At 32.8% G+C, this 20,244-nt stretch overlaps 1 protein-coding gene across 9 annotated transcripts in view; it reads right to left on the reverse strand.

Annotated features, from left to right (window-relative positions):
- Positions 1-20,244, reverse strand: part of MIPOL1 (mirror-image polydactyly 1) — a 320,655-nt gene that overhangs the window by 252,619 nt on the left and 47,792 nt on the right. For 4 of the 9 annotated variants that reach the window (XM_041760079.1, XM_041760075.1, XM_041760076.1 and 1 more), the window contains exons 2-3: positions 7,514-7,652; positions 6,874-6,952 (exon numbers count right to left, since the gene is read on the reverse strand). The exons of 2 other annotated variants lie outside the window; for them this stretch is intronic. In XM_041760079.1, coding sequence (XP_041616013.1) covers positions 6,874-6,892 — 19 coding nt within the window. In that variant the 5' untranslated portion in view covers positions 6,893-6,952; positions 7,514-7,652. Of the gene's footprint in view, positions 1-6,873; positions 6,953-7,513; positions 7,653-10,235; positions 10,255-14,523; positions 14,562-20,244 lie in introns of those variants that run through there. 3 more of the 9 variants (XM_041760078.1, XM_041760081.1, XM_041760082.1) reach the window with 3 other exon arrangements.

Below are 20,244 nucleotides of genomic sequence, written 5' to 3' on the forward strand. Positions count from 1 at the left end.
TCACATCAATGCTACTCTACAAAGAGCCAATTAACCTGGACCGACTGTGTAAATGGCTATAATTTCAGTCTATACACCCATGTATATTGATTCAGATCTCCAAAATCAACAAAATGCCAGTACACACTCAGGACTTTATAGTAATCATACTAAAGGTAAAAAAAATATAGCCACTATGGAGACCATAATGGCTACCTTAAATATAATTAGCTGATATCCTAATTTCTAAAAAAAATTCAAAATTCAATGTTATATTAAAATTTGTGTTGTACATATGTGGTCCAGGAAGTGCTCTAGCATAAACGGGCCATAACCAGAAATCAATGAGGATTTTTATCAAAGACCTCAGAATCTTAAGGATGGTGAACATAAAGCAAAAAACTTTTGAAAAATAAAGGTATTTTTTTTTTCTATTTCAAAAAAAAATAATAGTTTCCTGGCCACAAGTAAATTTGCTAGAGCTTATATATAAAAGAGCTTGTAGAGTTTGATTTCCTTAAATCAAAGAAAAAGTTACAAGCTGTAAAAAGAGAGGATCATACCATTAGTACAGAAATAATGGGGGAGAATTAAACCTATTAAAAAAAAGAAATTTCCCATTTGTTGTGCTTATTATTAGTAATTATCAATTTTATAAAATAAAGGACCAAAGGTATAGTAAGAACTCCACATGAAGAGTATAGCCTGAACTGATTTAAAATACTTAATTAAAAACAAAAACAGAAGGTAAGACTCCTATTATCCCACAAACTTCACCCCTTATTCAGAATTCATGGGTAGGTTCATTAATTGTAGCAAATGTTCCCCTATAGTGGAGGATGTTGATGGTGGGAAAAGTTGTGTGTGTGTTAAGAAGGTGGCTAAGGAAGAGGGGATATAGTGGGAACTCTACACTTTCCTTCACAATTTTGTTGTGAACCTAAAATTTCTCTTCAAAATAAAAACTGTTTAAAAACTGCCAAAAAATAAAGAAAAAATAGAATTTATGGCATAAATTCACAAGTGTGAGCTATTCAAATCAGAAACAATGAATCTCAAAGCATAGCTTATAAACTTTATAACCAGATAGAAAATTTAAGTTGTCCTTGTACACATTTTTTTACTCCATTTTTTAAACTTAGGCCAACAGTAGTTAATGGAATCATTAATATCACACTTAGAAAAAAAGGTGTGAAGAATCCCATTTAAGTTATTTAAAATAAGATAAACTTACTTTTTTATGAAAGAGAATAACCCCATTCTTTTAAGAGTAGCCTTAGCATTTCCTCTGTAAATGAATCAATCCTTGTTGACCAGCTGCCAGTAGTCCTAAAACCACTCTTCAAATATCCTAGATGGTCATGTGTGAGAAGCTACCAGCACCCTATTAAGTTAGGTCATATAGAGATAAATAGTAAATTTAATCAGACCTAGGACATGTTCTTTTTTAACCCTTCTATGGCATATGGAAAATTAAAAAAATGCATTTTTAAATTCACACTTGCCAAAAGGAAAAGAAAGATAGGTGTGGTGCCACTAGTCTGAAGATTTTTATTGCAATTGAGATTTCAATGCAGCCAAAATTAGATTCTACCCTAAATGAATATTATTGATTTTATATTCTCTTCTAACAAATATAAACATACTAAATACAAGCTACACTACTTTGAAAAATTTAGTTCCTAATGGTATTGTGAACATTATATTTGAAAAGAATATTTTTATAAAACTAATAGTAACCATTTCAAGTACTGTTGTTTCAGTTTCTTAAAAGTTTTGAAACTTTTTTACAGACCTACCTTTCACAGCTGGGTAGAATAACAATAACAACCACCACCACCAATTATTTAGGTCCTGTAAAATATGTTAACAATTTTTTTTTTTTAAAGCACGTGTAAAAGACCATCACCACCACCACACTAGTGAAAGTAATTACTCTGGTATGTGAAATACAGATTATATAAACTCATTTCCTTTTTAGATGTTGCAGTAGAGCTTTTAAATACACAATCCCTAATCTCCAAAACAGTCCAAAAGGAGTTATCTCCCTATTCTAAACACAAGAAAACTCAGTACAATTACAAAATTTGTGTCCAAGTCCAGGTAGGTAGTAAGTAGAAGATTAAAAAACCTAAAATCCATGTCTATCTAGCTCCAAAACCTGTTTTTTCTATTTTAACATTTTATGAAATTCTTAAGTGCATTGGTTCTCTAGTAAAATTTACTTTCTGCTATGAAACAAAAACATATTGCAATAATTTTTAAGGAAAATATACCATTACTTAATAGAAAGCCAATTATTAAATACAATTCAAGTCCTGTAATTTAACAGGGAATGATTAAGTATCAGATTTAAAACACTGAATGTCAAGCAGTGTCTAATCATAATGCCTAGGAATCTTTTTTCCTACCAGCTATTTTGCTGGTAGAAATAGATGGCCATTCTATGCAACTCACCATTTCCTTTTTCTCTGCCTTAAAAAGAAAGTTTATGAAAATGATATGAAATTCTACAAGTATATTTTAGTTACAATGATCAGACATTTAAAAGCATGCTAGATGTTTCTCTGTAGTATTTTTAAAGATGTCTCGCCTTATAAAATGCTCACAAATCATGCAATAGTTTGAGATATAATTCAATTACAGAACAACAGATGGACAAAAGGTAAAAATAATACATACTTTGTGAAAAGACAGAAAGATAGATGAACCAATAATAAAAGAGGCTGATGGTGGCACACAGGTTCCAAATGCCAAACAAAAATAAACAGTATTCTGACTCAACAAGAAACTAACAAATCACTGACAAGTTACCTTTTGCTGGGTTTTAGTTATTTATTTTGCTCCACAGAAAAACGGTAAGAATCATGCTTACAAAAGATAATTGTTAGTTTAATTCTAAAGTAAAGAGGACAGTTGCTTTTTACTTAAATTCAGCAATTTAAGATTTTTTAAATATTTGCTAGCCTCCAGTAAATGACAGTACGAAAGGACTCGAAGCAGTTCTAGCAGTGGTTTTTCATCTCGAGTTTCAAATGAATACAGTGATTCAAAATCATGTTTGCTTTCTAAATTTAAAAGTAAATAGTTTAAAAACACAGGATTCATATAGAAATTGAGATAATATATGTAAGTGAAAATAACTTCTCTAGTATAAAATACATATTAAATATAATTCCCTAAAATAGTAAACCTAAAAATCATATTGAAGAAACTCGCAAAATTCATAGGTTTTTGTCTGAAGCTTCCTCAAGCTGTATGATTCTTACCATTTTTTGCCTTCAATTTTGAGGTAAGAAATATTATAAATACAGTAGACTTAATATTTAATTTGGGTAGGCACAGTAACCTTTTTTAACCTATCTTAGGGAACACTGACCCCTAAAGGTTCTAAATTTAAATAAGTTTCACAACATTCTAAATTTAAATGGCATCTGGACACCATTTTTCCCTATATTATTGTAGATACATACACTTATGGCAGATATGTTTGTTTATAAATACATAAGCTATTTTCAGTCGACTGTTGAGCACTATAAGCAACTGAACCACATTTCTGCCAATTTAATAAAAACCACCAAAATTTAATAAGAAATATCCTGCTTCTCCCACTGCCTGTGTCTCTGCCTCCCTCTCTCTCACTGTGTGCCTATCATAAATAAATAAAAAATAAAAAAAAAAGAAATATCCAGAAAATTATCATACTATTCCAAAAAATTACAACAGACTTCCAACCCTCATGCCTTTTTCTTACATAGTTAAGTAAATAATAAGTAAATGTTTAAAAGAGCTGGGCAACCAATCACATAACAACTCACTCTGGGGGGCTAACTTTACATGCATCCTTTGATTATAACATTTCATTTTTTTTCTGAAAAAGCAGAAACAACAAAAAAAGAACCCTGACAAAGTTTTCATAAAAGGGAAAACATCATTTACTTCTTAAGAAACTAGAAGATACTACCCATGCTTACTTGGCACACATGTTGATTCACTTTCCAACAACACAACTTTAAATTTCAGCCATTTAGAGTAAAAACAACTCTTCAAGAAACCTGGACAAGTTTTGTAAGATGCCTTCATCCATCCTACCTACCAACCACAGCTTTACATTTTCTAAACTGTCAATAATGACAAAAAACAAAAAAAGTAAATTGTTCTGTTGACATTATATACCTCATCAACTCAGACTTCAAATATCTCAGCAATGTTTCTACACTAAAGTTAGATAAAGAAGAGCCATTTTACAACCCTTATAATAAGATTTGTAAGACATGCCACAAAGGCATGTCTATGTAACATAAGTTTTTAGTGCTCTATTTCTTAAAAAAAAAAAAAAGTAAATATGAAGTAAAATAATTGATTATCCAAGCAGGCTATGAACACTAGTATAAGACAGAGCTTTGAAGTAATCTGTGCTTTACAATAAATCCTGTGAACCCTGATGTCAAGGCAATGACCATGTGAGATTTTAAACGTATCAATTATCATAAAACTCAAAAGATACTACATCTACCTATTTAATTTTATTCCTTAATAATGTTTCATTAACAAGCCCTTTATATAAAGGAATGTCCTATTCCTACTTCTGATGTAAAAAAAAAAAAAAAAAAGCCTGAAAAATGCAAATTTTCTTAATGATGTTTCAGTCACGTCTATTGTGGTCTGTGCTTTCTGCAAACTATTTATGCATCTATGTCTTCAACCCTAAAGCCTTCTTTTCTGTAAGTGTCCAAGAGCTTCAGCAGCTCCCTTCCTTAACTTCTTTCCTGGTTATTCTATACTTATGAGAAGTATTTCCTCCACAGCCTGTTGCTTTAGATATATTAAAAATAATTCCTTTGGTTCCATAGAGATCCTTTGTCTATAATTTGAACAACATGATTTCCACAGCAATGTGACCTCTGAATAGGGAACATAAATAACAGGGGCATCATTATTTACTTCCTCTTTTCTTATTATTGCACATAAATGGAATAAAAACTGCCTTGAGCTCTTGGAAAGAAGAATGTTTCTTGTTTATTTGCATAAATGAATAAAAACAGCTACAACAAATTAGTTCCCAGCTTCACACCAGTACAAACTTGAATAAAGAAAGCAGACTGAAATTGTCACAAAGCCCATTCACTAAAAATATAAACTTTGAATTAAATGCCTCTACCTTATTCAGCTATAACCTGCTATTACTTTGTACACAATTCAGTTACTTGGATTCTAAACTCCTAACAAGCAGCCTAGAATCACAAATTAGAAGAGAAAGCTTGCTAATGGCAACAAATTTATAATAAGACAGAAATAAAAAACAAATGCAGAAAGCACAGCACCTTTCTATAATTCAAAAGAATGTAGAACTATTATTTAATAAAATGATAACAGAATAGTACCCCAAAATGGCCTTTAACCTTCTGAAAAAGGTAACTGTGTGGTTGATATATAAGGAAGAAGAACCCTAGTGGGGAAGGGAGAATCATAAAAGGAAATGTGTGCAATGTTTTGGTAACAGTCTAATAACAGTCTAATAATAGTCTAATAACATAAAATTTAGAGGAAATAAAAACAATGTACATAGAGATTTAAGCCTTCAACTATATGCAACACTATATTCAGAATGATTAGTTTCCTAGGGATTCCAGACTTGCAAAATTTTATCTTAAGAGACCTCAATTAAAAAAAACTTAACATTTTGGCAGCCCCCGTGGCGCAGAGGTTTAGCGCCGCCTGCAGCCCGGGGTGTGATCCTGGAGACCCGAGATCAAGTCCCACATCGGGCTCCCTGCATGGAGCCTGCTTCTCCCTCTGCCTGTGTCTCTGCCTCTCTCTTCGCTCTCTCTGAATGAATAAATAAATCTTTAAAAAAAAAAAAAAACACTTAACATTTTTTAAACCCCTCTCTTTATGGCTCCCTGATATCTTGCTCAACAGTGCCCTGCCTGCCTGCCCTATTTACCTGCCCTATTTACCTGTGTGTGTGTGTGTGTGTGTGTGTGTGTGTGTGTGTATGCATGTGTATCTATCCATCCATCTACCCATCCTCTTTCTTTTTTTCAGGCCATCTCTTGGTCTTGTTATCTTTTAGACTATGTTTCCATCTCTGGCTGTTCTCTCCCTTTGCCTATGCATTTTGTTCTGTCTCTGGTAGGGTCTCTTTCCGTCTCCCTCTGCATATCTGTCTGTGGCTCCACTTCAGGCCCCCTCTGGCTTCATCTCTCTGTGGGTGTCTCTTCCTGAGTGCATGTTTTGCTGTGCACCTGTCTCCACCTCTATCTCTGTATCCGAATGTATCTTGGTCTGTTTCTCTGTGTCATCTGTCTGTCTGTCTGTCTCTGTATATCTTCTATCTTCCTTCGCTGTTTGTCTCTTTTCCTGGGTGTGTGTGTGTATATGTTTTGCCCTGTCTCGCTCCCTGTATGTCTCTGTCTCTTTCTCACCGGGTTTCTCTTCCTCTGGTATCTTCCTGTGTGTATCCACATGTGTGTGTCTTTCTCTGTGTGTGTGCTTCCACATGTATGTCTGTGCCTCCCTCTTTGACTCTAGTATCTCCCTTCTATGTCTGTATCTCTTTGTTTGTGCTTCTTTCTCTGCAATGTGGCTCTCCCTATGCACCTCTCTCTCAGTCATTCTCTCAATCTCCCCTCTCAATCACTTTGTTTATATGTTTCTTTCTCTCTCCCTGTGTATGTTTCTCTTTCTCTCTCAGTATCTCTTCCTCTGTGTCTTTCTTTGTATCTCTTTTGCAGTATGTGGGTCTCTTTGTGTGTGCTTCCTTCTTTGTATGTGTGCATGTGCGCTTGTCTGCCTCCATCTAATATACTGCTTAGAACAAACACACTGCATTCAGTGCCTTGAACTAGCACCACACCTGGGGTTTGGTATTAATACCTTAAAAGTCCTTACCTTTTGACCAGTCTTCCATTTGTACTTCTGTTCTTGTTTGCTCTGGCAATGTCTCTGGTTTTTACTCCAAGATTTGAAGCTAAAATAAAGCCAACTCTAGATAAATAAACTTAAAACAATGTATCAGAACACACCTAAACCTTACCTTTGTTTAACAGAGAATTTACAGGATAAATGGTTTTTTAAAACATTTATAATGGGACTATTAACTGTATATTTCAACAGATCAAATTGAATCTTTTTTCTCAGAAAAAGGTTCTTTCTTTCACACTTATATTTTAGTAAATACAGCTCAGGTTAAGTTTCCAGATATTCTTGCTCCTTTGGTTAAAGAACCATTTAATTTATTTAAATCTTTTGAACTCTAACAATTTAAGAAAAATAATAAACTTTATATCAAAAATTTCAAATTTATTGAATTGAATTTACAATGTGTATTTTCATATAAAATATTTTATACTTGTAGAAGTCAATAAAATACTATTTGAATTTTTAAAAAAACAGAAAGACTATTATTAACTTATGGAATTACTGATATTTGTCTTGCATTTGTTTTCATAATAAACATGACAAAAGCTACACAAGGTTTGTTGTGGGGGTTTTTTGGCATGCTTTTTAAGGAGAATAAAATTTGATTTACCTCACAGCTAGAACTCTGTGTTCTTTTAAAAAGTCCTCAAATAAAGCTGTAGTAAGCTTCTCCCTTTCCAATTTTCTCTAAATATGTTGATCTGGAGTTGGCAATCTTTTTCTAAGTTCCTCATTTACTTTTGGATTAGCTGAAAATATAGGAAGTTATTAATATCAAAGAAATATGTCCCAGTCAATGAAGCCATTTCCCTACATATTGCCCAAAAAGGTTAATAATAATTGCAGTCTTTTAATAAGAGATTCATATAGCAAGACATGTAGAAAATACAGTCTTTAATAACCTCTGGAGTATTTTAAAACATGTCTTACAGGCCTTAATGTGCTTAGTAATATACTATTTAAAACCATAATTTTATCCCTCTGCAATATACAGTCACTCTTCCTCATCATTTACCCAGCTAATGAATGCCAGCAATTAGTAAAATGTAATCCCATTGCACAATCATTTTAATGCTTTTAGCACTCAGAAAAGTAAACACCAAATTAATACTGCTCAAGCCATATCAGATCCTAGTTGGAAGCAAGCAATTATAGTTCAGCTCCTCAGGTGTAATTAAATGATTGAAATGATTTAGTTCCATAAATGCAAGTTAATTCATAAGCAAGCAACAAATATACTGGGAGTAATTACAAGAAACATTGACAGTCTAAGCAGGGCTAATGCTTTTATGAGGCTGATATAGTAAAATGCTGCCCTCTCCTGGGCATGTAAGTGAATATCTCAGAGCCAAATACAAAACAAAAACCACCTCTCCAAAACCTAACTTTTAAAAAGCTACAAGAAAAATAATAACAACCAATATATCAATTTGATTTCATTCCTTATACAAAAAAATTAACATGTAGTTTATACTGTGATCATTTCTACACACCCTGGTTATTAATGCTTTTTCTAGCCAAACTCTGAATAGGAGTCCCAAAACATACCAGGCAATTTCTATTATGTCTAATGAAACAAAATGATTTCATATAGAACACTGACAGACTGCAAATGAAACTTCTAGTACCGGTCTAGACTACCAGGCCAATGCCTATATCCTCTCATTGGTAAGCCCTAAGTGGACCATTATAGATAATAACTAAACAAGCTTTGAATAAGTCTAAAATTTTCAAGAATAATAATCTCTGAAAAATATAAAATACTGTTATTATAGCTATGCATAATGGTCTAAAATTAATTTTTTAGTGAACTTTAATAAAAAACTAGAGTGCTGGTGTAATATCATTATAAGCACATTTGAAAACAAAGAGTAACAGGTGGTACATAAAATAAAATGTATTCTGGTTTTACTTAACACCATTCCCAATTTTTTTACTTCTTCAGGCTAAAATTCAGAACAAAGTGACTTGTATACCACTCAGGTGGTTCTTAACTAACTTCTCACGCTAAACTTTAAGAAGCTTATTTATTATACATTTAAGTTATGCTACAATCAATAAATGTATTAACACATATGTATTTGAATCACTAAACCCAATCAGAATCATCCCTTTGTCTATAAAATTGAATATAGTCTCAAATATTACCAACAGTACAACAAATGCTTAATTCTCCAATAAATGCAAATAATACCTGAAGAGGATAATGTTTAACATTACCAATATTTTTGTGTGTGGGGGGGAACATTATTGTTCTTCTGATACGCCTTTGAATGTGTTAAAATAACCATGTTTTAAGTCATATCTTACCTAAACTATAAAAATAAAATAAACCAAAATATTAAAAGTCCTGCCACTAAGTTTAAAATGTACAGCACATTTGCTTTGCCCTTGATGTCACAGTCTTATTTTTCAATTCATATCTTGTACACTGTAAGTTAATTGCTTTTGGAAAGTACTTATTATTCATGTAAAAATTAATGTGCCAATGTGTTTAAATCCTCTTAAATGACCATTCATGCATCTTTCTTCTTTAAGTACCAATGAAATCTGTCAAAAGAAATCAATGCAAAATGGTCTTAAAGAAAGTTCTAATAGAGATTTTTTTTCTGCTAACACAAGATTTTCATATTCACCAACTTTACTTAAATTCCATTAATTTTTTAAGCTACTTTTAATAAATTCACCAAGTAAAATTTTTAGGCCCCATAGTCTGTCATTTGTGTTCCAGCTGACATTATGAATATTAATAACAGTGTTATCCTGATTAAATAGGCTTCATATGAAATCCCTGTGAATCCTATAGCTCAGACATCTCATTTTTCCAACTCTTTATGAATTTGGATTCAGACATTAAACTGGAAAAATCTTAAAAAACAGAATTAATGGCACATTTGCATATTGTCAAGCAAAAATTAGATGTTCTAATGATTCAAATAATTACAACTTATATATCTATATATTGTAAAAGGAATAGAAGACTTCTGTAAACATGCAATATATTTTATACTTCTACTCATTTTAGGATAAAAGATAAGACTAATAAAATACTAACTCCTTTCCTTAAAGATTTGGTATCAATAACTTGTTTCAATTAAAAATTATATATTCATGTTAAAACTAGCTGGACGGTTTTACAGCAGACATCTGATAGTATCCTTAATCAAAATACTATCTTATTATACCACAGTCAAAATATAATTGCTTTATTATTACTAATGTATACCAGGTAACAAAATAAAATCAATTTCCAACTAAAGTTTGTTTATAAGTTGTGCTAGAATAAATTACCTAGGTTAAAAAAGACAAAAAAAAACTTTGATAGAACATACCACATCAGCATCTGTTAAATTAAGACCTTCTCCATCACAGATTCCTAACCTCATTCCTTCAAGTTGTTTTTAATCTTCAAAGGAAGTAGTCTTATTATGTAGAAAAAAGGAAAAATAAATAATAATTAAGGAAACTGGATACCCTCTTCTCTCTCTAGCTATGTGGGAATCTGAATGTATCCACCAAAATTTCCTATCTTCACCCTATCAAAAAAATTAAGATGGAAAAAATTTAAACAAACAGCTCTACGATCTCAAATGTGACTTGACTCTTTATTTACTCAGCAGTAAAACACCTCATGAAACAAAATTTGTTCTTTGACTAGTCTAAAATTTCTAATCTACCTAAAAATTATAAGTGATTCTCACATTTCTCCTTTAAAATTAAAACAATGCCTTTTTGATAGTAAAGTATTTTATTTAAAAACAGGGTTCATCCTTGTAACAATACCCAGGATTTGTAAAAAGTTATTTTAAATAGGAAATGCCTTTCCTACCTTCTTCCACAAAAGCCTTATTATAAGCAAAGGTTTTTTGACTGACTTTGTTTTGGTTAATGGCATTTTTTTTCATAATACATCTTTAATCACAAATTTTATAAATTGAATCCAACGATGTCAAACTAGGAATCATTTGTAATATGGCTTCATATCCAACCATAACTAAGAACCTCCAAATTTTCTATTTCCTAGTTGAAAAAGTTGAGATAATTTCTGCATTGAAATGATTTAATTAAAAGGCAAAAGGAGAGCACTGTATTTCTGAGAGCCAGATATTTTATCACATAACTCATCATACACAATATATGCATATGTTCCACTACTGGATTTTCATCTTATTAGACAAAAGTCTCCCAAACATTCACAGTTCCCAGCACATTCTCTTCCAAATAGAATTCCTTGTCCTCACTGTGCCTGTCACAGCCCATTCCTTACTCAGCTCTAGACAACCCAAGTTCTTCAGAGCCAGGAAGAGCAAGGAGAGGTTTAGGGAGAAAGGATAAGGAATAAAAGAGGTTCCACTCCATAGCTATTAAAATTTAAAATCCATATACTATTTGACCCCTCAGGTTTACTATTAAAAATATTTAGAAAAATATCTAAAATAAATTTTTATGTACAAAGACACTCATTGAGGCAGTATTTATTTGTTAATAAGCTCTCGTTATACTGAATTTCTTTATTTCTTGAATTTACCAAGCTTATTCTTGCCCCGGAGCTTTTATACTTACTAGTTTCTCTGCCTAGAATTCTCTTCTCCAGCTCTCTACACTATTGTTCTCATTTAGTCTGGCTGGCTGTCTTTCTTTCCTGCTTTTGCCTGGTCATTCTACCTAAAGTAAAAAACTCTTTTCCCAATCATAGTTTCATGAAGGCAGTAATATAGATAATAAGTTGTTTAGGTTTTATTTCATTGTGTTTGATATATCTCAACCAACTACATATATTTAAGCTAATGCAAGCAGAGCCCTGGATTTTCTCCTTCATCTGCATTGTTAGAAGCTATTTGGCATACAGTGTGAGTACTCAGTATATATTTGATGGACAGACAGGTAGATGGATGGATGGATGGATCAGTGACTAGCAGAAAAACAGACCTAATGTAAATGATCCTCAACAGAAAACTGGTAAAATAAAATGTGGTATAATCATAAAACAAACCTATATGGTTTGTATCATACAAATGCACGCATGTACTACGTGTGGAAGATTCTTTCAATAAGCATTTATTAAGCACTTGTATATTATGTGTCAGATACTATCCTAGGAGATAGATATAAAATGATGAATAAGACAAATAAATTTCCTACCCAAAATACATCTTTAGCCAAAACAATGCAGGCACAAAACATAAATACAGCAAAAATAGAGAAAAATGTAAAATTATTCTTACATATGCATACATGCTTGAATAGGTGTAACAAAGAATACACAGGCAATTATAACCAGTGAAGAAAGGACATAAGAGTTGAGGTGGGGAGACTGAGGAATGAGAGAAGGAAGTATTTTTAGTTCATTTTATATCTATCTGTATAATTTGATTTTTTAAACATGTACATGTATTATTTTTAACTTAATAGTTAAATATTAATTAATAACCTTTGAATTGAATAGGAAACTTTGAAACTATTTGTAACTATTATACCTAAAATAAAAAGGACATAATTTTTGTGACTCCTTTGAAACTTGAAAAAATTATTATTACCTAATTAATCTTTTATAATTATACTTTATTATGGTTGTTTACTTGCTTGCTTGGTTTAAGTAGAGTAAAAAGTTAAAATTAAACTACTATAATAGGAATTTTTTGGAAAAGCTTAAAATGAGTTTCCTAAGAGGTATGCAAATATTTCTTAAAACAACCACATTTCTTTGTTCAGTCAGGGACCATTTATAATAGTCTTAGTGTTCAAGATTTTAAGGTTCAGAAAGTTTATATTAAAAATAACTTTTTCTATATTATGACAATTGTAGGTTTGTCTCACATAGTTCCCCTGTGCTATATGTTTTAGTAATCAAGAAATTACTATCAAAAAGATAAATTACAAAAAAAAAAAAAAAAAAAAAAAGATAAATTACTCCTCATTATTGACGGTCATAGAAGGATATCAAATTAGGAAGAAATAAGTATTTGGTTTAAAATAAATGACTCACATTTTTTAAAATTTGGAGGGCAAAACAATATACCACTTGGAACACTGAGACTGTTTTCAGTGCCAGTTACAAATGGCGCTTTGATAACAAAAATGGCACTGCATAGCCTATTGATAAATTTTTAAAAGGCAAAACTTTAAAACTAGTATTATTTTCAGAGTGCTAATCAGATATAGGATTTTCTAAAATATCCTGAAACGTTTTGCCCTAGGCCAAACTAAACTAAATCACTTTAATCTAGCACAGAACAGAATATAAAAACAAAGTCAGCTTATAGAATAGTTTCTCTAGGGAACAAACAGCCTGTTTTCATAAGATTCATGTGGGTGCCAAGTTCTGATGCAATTACCTACTCCTTCACACAAAGGCTTGCATTTCCACACAACCAATTGAAGTTCTTGGCATATCAAAGGTAAAAAAGTGTAAGAGCAAGTTAAATCAATCTACAATGACAACTGGTATGAGCAGCCACTTGAAATCAAATGAAATAACAACTATCAAAAAATGTCTTTCTAAAATAAAGTAAAAATAACCACATAAAGTCTTAATTATTTCATCAGGCATCATCATATTATTACTAACAGATTTTATCAAAAAGCTATTTAAGAATTTGTACTGATACATTTACAAACAGACATATATATGAGAATAAATATATTCCAGTAACAACAGTTATACCTTGTGTTTTGAACAGTGAATAGCAATTCATACACTGTATAATTAATGTTTATGCCACCTGCTAAAATTACAGTACCCAATCATTCTCAATGGACAGTGCTGCATGTAAACTATACATTTTGTTTTTTTAAATTATGATGTTGAAGACAACTTCTAGGCTGCAAAGTACAATCACTAGGACAAAATCTTTAAACAGTACAATGAACATTAGGTTTACAGCTCTAATTTCTAGTCATGGCTATCAGTCACCTTTATCTGAAGAACTACAAAAGCTCATGTAATTTCTTAAGAGTTATTCTTACTGAATGTTTTCACTAATGAAAAGTATGTAACAAGAATATGGTCCTAAAATAGATATTCCATAGTTAATAATAAAATAATAAATATACAGTATGAAAAGAAAATTATAAGCCAACTGTGTATAGCAATTTCTTTCAAGAAACATTTTTATTCTTCTTGCATTTGAAATTATAATTTCAACTATAAATTATATGTAAGTATTGCACTATCTCTTCATCACATTATAAAGAGTTTCTTAGGATCAGTACATGTTTACTAAAAATCTGTTTTAGAAAACACATTTTAAAAAAATCTCTAATGGCAAATAAATTGAATTTAAAATACTGCTTATAAAATTAATAGTAACACAACTGTACAGTGTTCTAAGTATTAAATAAATCAAGCAGTGTGATTTTAATTTCTTAAAAGACATTTTTCAAGACACTGATGATCTTTCATTTTAAAATATAAGACTTTTACTGTCTTATATTTTGTAGTACTGATTACACAAAATAGCTATCTAAACAATTTTGCATTTTGCACTAATTGTGTAAGAAAACCTTTTATAAACTGAAAAGAAAATGAAGAGAAATCAAAACTGCCATAAATATTCAAAGTATTACAAAACAGCAATCAAACATTATAAGACTCCTAGTGGAAGTATGTAACAAACTTACGTGTATCATCCTGGGGTGGGAGTAGGGTTGGGTGGAGACTGGGGGAGGAAAAGGGGAATAGGATTCATAAGGCAGGCAGAATAAGATGAAACAAAAATAACTAACATGAACCATGAAAGACAACTGTTGAAGTTGTGTAGTGCGTACATATGAATTATTGTTTCTTGATTCTTGTATATTTATGATTTCCATGTTAAGTAGTTTAAAACACATATTGTAAAATAAGAGAATATACAGCATTTTTTGCTCGTTACCAAAAGCCATTAAATAATTTTTCACAGGATCAACAATGAGTGTTCCATTTTATATAAGAATGTCATGAAAACCCCGTCAATCTCATGCCTGATATATACACATCCAATGTATCATGTAAAAGGTACTGCACATCTTTCATAAATATATATATGTAGATATACACACACATACACACTCCCTACACGGATTCTATATTGCATGCTGTCTAGAGAAAAGCCTACAAATTTCATCTTAGCATGCAGCAACCATAAAGAAAATATTATCGGCTAAGGGATATGTACTTTATTTATTAAAATGCTTTGGAATTACTCCCTGACCTTAAATTTAACAACTTCCTGAAGCTAAGACCTTATGTTACCAATGACCTAGTGCATATGGGAAACAGTGTTGGTACACTCTGTCACCTTTAGCAAACATTTTCCTCACCAAACTACTTAGAGGCCATCTGCTATACCCTGAAGCAACATCCTAGTTAGCTACTGCTACTGACTTGCAAAATAAGTAACCAGGTTTATCATTTGCTAGAGTCATAACTACATAAATTTGAAATACTCTCCAATTTTACTTTACAAAATATTTACTTCTATTCCTGGGGATGTTTCCCATATTTGTATAAATATGCCTTTATATTTCCTTTTAAAGGCATAATAATTCTAACAAAGATGACCTACAGAGAGGACTCAGAAGCAGAAACAGTGATAAAGACTATAACACCAAAAAAAAAAAAAAAAAAAAAAAAAGACTATTAACACTATGTCTCAAAATTTCCACACTTGTCACCATTTAAGAGTGTTAAGTCTATATACCCGAACCAACAACTTTAGGTAAATTTTATACTTCATCACAAAATAAAATTATTTTACTAAATAATAACCCTTTATATCAGTGAAAGAAATAAGTATATCTGTAATCTTTAAGGAGAAATGAGAGTCACAAATCAGGTCCTACCCTCAGTTTTTTTTTGTTGTTGTTGTTTTTTTGCCTTTTTACTTTGAGGAAATACAAACCCAAATTCATTCTGATTGAAATAACTGAGCATTTGCTTGAATGTCTCCTGATATCTACCATTTCAAACTTTAAAATACCAAAACAATTTTATTTTATTTTTTTGAGAGAGAGATGGGGGGGGTAGGGAGAGGGGGAGGTAGGAAGAGAGAGAGGGAGGCTGAAGCAGGCTCCATGCCCAGTGTGGAGCCCAACTTGGGGCTTGATCTCACAACCCTGATATTATGACCTGAGCAGAAATCAAGAGTCATTCTTTACTGACTCAGCCACCGAGGTGCCCCCCCCCGACAAAAATATTTTTAAATATATATTTTAAACCACAAATAAGCTCAAAAGGAAGGAAGAGTAAACATTCTCATGTCAAAATCAAACTATAACAGAGTGGGACTTGAAGCCAAGTAGTCTATGAAAATGTTGAGACCAAATTGGCTTAAAGGTTAAAGTTCAAATAAGCCGACATTCCCCTTTCTTAAATAGCAACCTGATAATCTCCAACCACCTGCTCAATGTCATAGCCATTCACAAGGCACCTGCCAAATTAGGTGAAAAAGTTAACTACCTAAGATCTTCAAAAGAGATTCAAATAAGTGATAAGAGAGTTTGGGATTAAATCAATAAAAAAATACAAAAAAAACTAAGCCACAAAATAAATACAATAGCAAAAAGCTGTGCAAGGGAGAAAGAAGGGAAAATAAAAATATAATAAGTGTATTACTTATGATTAGCATCTACATGACCATAATAATGTAAACACTGTATATCTTTCTAAATAATTATAATATAAGTATATTAGAAGCTTGAGAAAACAGAGAGTGAAGGTGTGTGTACCAGGGGCAGAAGTATCAGAGAGACCTATCCCCTTATAGTAGTTACTTGGATTGGCTCTCCCAACTTTCACCCTTCGTTTCCATTCGGAAGAGTAAACAGCTAAAAATTACATTCTATAGTCTCTTTGCAGCTCATGGTCTGAACGTAAAAAAATATTTACCAAGTAGATGTACTCCAGCCAGACATGGAAGGAGAAAGTAAGATAGAGGTCATCGGTCTGCTTTCAGCATGTAAAGTCAGCCAGACATGAATATTTCCAGTGGCAGAGATTCTGAGGTCTAATGTCTAGTATGAACCTCCGGGTATGACAGACAGCTGTGGTGGTCGCAGCAGCAGCTCATTGACCTCTAGACTGCAACAATTATATCATGACCATAAATCATGGTCTAGAGATAGTCTCTGACTTCTGTTCTAGTACTTGGAATAATTTTATAAGCTACAATTCCCTATAATAAAGGCCCTTTCTGCTTGGAATACCTAGGGTGTGTGTGTGTGTGTGTGTGTGTGTGTGTGTGTGTGTGCGTGTGTGTGTTTCTATCCTAGAACATGACTGATAATAAACATCTTCCCTACCTTTGACAGCTTCAGGAAGTCTTGGAATTGTGATAAGACTGGGGTAAGGGAATCAAGAAGTAGCAATATTAACATGTTATACAGAAATATGGAAGTATATTTCAAAAGAACTGGACAAAAGATTTTATAACAAATCTTACAGAAATTTGACTCCTAAGTAAAAGGCAAATACAATATTCTGGAGATGCATAGGGATGACAGTTGTATAACAATGTGAATGCACTTAATGACATTTAACTATACACTTAAAAATTGTTAAAATCTTATGTACATTTTACTACAATATAAAAAACACTGGCATGTTTTAAGACACAAGAGTTTTATTGCTTCATGACATTGTATCATAAAAGTTTTTTTTTAAAGATTTATTTATTTATTTATGATAGACATAGAGAGAGAGAGAGAGAGAGGCAGAGACACAGGAGGAGGGAGAAGCAGGCTCCATGCCAGAAGCCTGACGTGGGACTCGATCCCGGGACTCCAAGACCGCGCCCTGGGCCAAAGGCAGGCACTAAACCGCTGAGCCACCCAGGGATCCCCTGATAAAAGTTTTTTTATGATAAAGTTTTATAACAGTGATGCACTGTAAACTAAGTATAAAAAGAATATCAGTTTAATAAGAAAACAAATTTCAGAGAATAGTCAAGATTCTTTCCATTACTACTTTCTTTTTTAGCTGCCTGGATAAAATCATGCATACAAATTACCCTGACTCAACCCATATAGCTTCACATTATATCTATACTACAGTCCTTTTCATAACCTATAGTTAAAAATTGCAAGTTGTAGTAAACATATAAATATTTTCAACAGTACACTTAGGATTGAACCAAACCATTTTTAATTTTCTTTACCTTTAAAATCAACTTTGAGATATAATTTGCATCATGTAAAACTGCATCCATTTTAAGTGTACATTTGGTGAGTTTTGACGACCATCTACAATGGTACAACAAAAAAACCACCATTAAAAAGTTGCCTAGGGATCCCTGGGTGGCTCAGCGGTTTAGCGCCTGCCTTTGACCCAGGGCGCGATCCTGGAGTCCCGGGATCGAATCCCGAGTGGGGCTCCCTGCATGGAGCCTGCTTCTCCCTCTGCCTGTGTCTCTGCCTCTCTCTCTCTCTCTCTCTCTCTCTCTCATGAATAAATAAAATCTTTTAAAAAATTTTTTTAAAAATTAAAAAAATAAAAAGTTGCCTCATGCCCCTTTGCAATAAGTCTACCCTACTCTTCAATCCTAGGCAATCACTAATCTGTGTTTCTTTACTATATAAATTAGATGCTACTTCCAGAGTTTTGTATAAATGGGCTCATACAACATATACTTGAGGAGTTCAGCTCCTGGCCAAAAACCAATCTGTGATTTTGTAAACCTAATTACAGGCAATTACAAACCCTTCATCTGGCAGGCCTCACAGGGAGAAGCTGCTCTCCCCACACTAGACAGCACAACCAATGTTTGCAGTCTCTAAAGGTAGTTGCAGTTAAGAACTCAAGCCCCCCTGGTTGGCTGTCTTTATCTGGACCCATCCTCAGGAGACCTCCATAAAGGGCTGGGAAGATAAGGTACTTTTCTCCACTTTGGCTCAGTGAACAGTACTTTTCCACTCCTAAGTCCTTTACTCTCTCTCTCCTCCCTGTGCTCCACCTCTACCCTCTGAACCTCCTATTGGCCAACTTGGGCCCATAAAATTACAGGAGTTTTTCATTTGGGGTTCCCTAGGCAGTGAGATGATACCTATGTCTGTGCTCATCCACCTGACCCTAAAATGGGTGCACCATTTCATGGTAAAAAATGGAACAGTGGGGAGGTTAGTGCTTTCTCCATTTACTCTCTTGCTTATACTATCATAAAAAGTGATGAAAGGCTTGACAGTTCATTTCATTTCAGTTAATTTATTTACGATTTTATTTATTCATGAGAGACACAGATAAGAGTCAGAGACATAGGGAGAGAGAAAAGCAGGCTCCCTGCAGTGAGCCTGATGTGGGACTCGATCCCAGGACCCTGGGATCATGACTTGAGTCAAAGGCAGACAGTCAACCACTGAGCCACTCAGGTGTCCCAGCTTATTGTTTTAAACTGCAACTCTGACACCTAGTCAATCAGCTTTCTCCAGCTCATCTGAGCTCCTGACAATATTCTTCTGTATCTGAATGCTTTCTTTCATTTTGCATAAACTTTTGAAATTCATTGATGTTGTATAAAAGAGTAGTTCCTTCCTATTGCTCAGTAATACTCTATTGTATTGTGTGAACATACTGCAATTTGTTTATCCATTCACCTATTAACAATATTTGGGGGTGTTGGAGGGGAATGGGTGACGGGCACTGAGGTGGACACTTGACGGGATGAGCACTGGGTGTTTTTCTGTATGTTGGTAAATTAAACACCAATAAAAGTTAATTAAAAAAAAAAAAACAATATTTGGGTTGTTTCTAATTGTTGACTGCTATGAATAAAACAGTAACAAATATGCTGGTACAAGTCTTTTTGTAGACATAGGTTTTCAATTCTCTCAGATAAATATCCAGAGTGAAACTGCTGGATCATACTAACTTTAAGATATAGCCAAACTGTTTCCTAAAGTGGTTATACTATTTTATACATCTACCAGCCATGTATGAGAGTTCCAGATGTTCCATGGTCTAACACTTGGTATGGACAGTTTTTTTTTTTATAAATGTAAACATGCAAACTTATATATATATACACATATGTATATTTTACTATTCATTGTAGCTGATACAGTACAAAATGGAAAAGACAAAAAAAAAAGAATCTATTTTGCTTAATCAGGGTTTAAGATATAATTGACATATAAAATTAGTTACAGGTGTACAACATGATTCAATATTTGTATATATCATTACAAATGATCACAATGTCTAGTTAACATCTATCACCAAACATAGTTAAACTTTTTTTGTTGTGATAAAAATTTTAAGATCTAGGGATCCCTGGGTGGCTCAGCAGTTTAGCGCCTGCCCAAGGTGTGATCCTGGAGACCTGGATCGAGTCTCACATCAGGCTCCCTGCATGGAGCCTGCTTCTCCCT

This window comes from Vulpes lagopus, chromosome 6 (genome assembly GCF_018345385.1).
Source record: "Vulpes lagopus strain Blue_001 chromosome 6, ASM1834538v1, whole genome shotgun sequence".
In the NCBI taxonomy this organism is placed as follows: Eukaryota; Metazoa; Chordata; class Mammalia; order Carnivora; family Canidae; genus Vulpes; species Vulpes lagopus.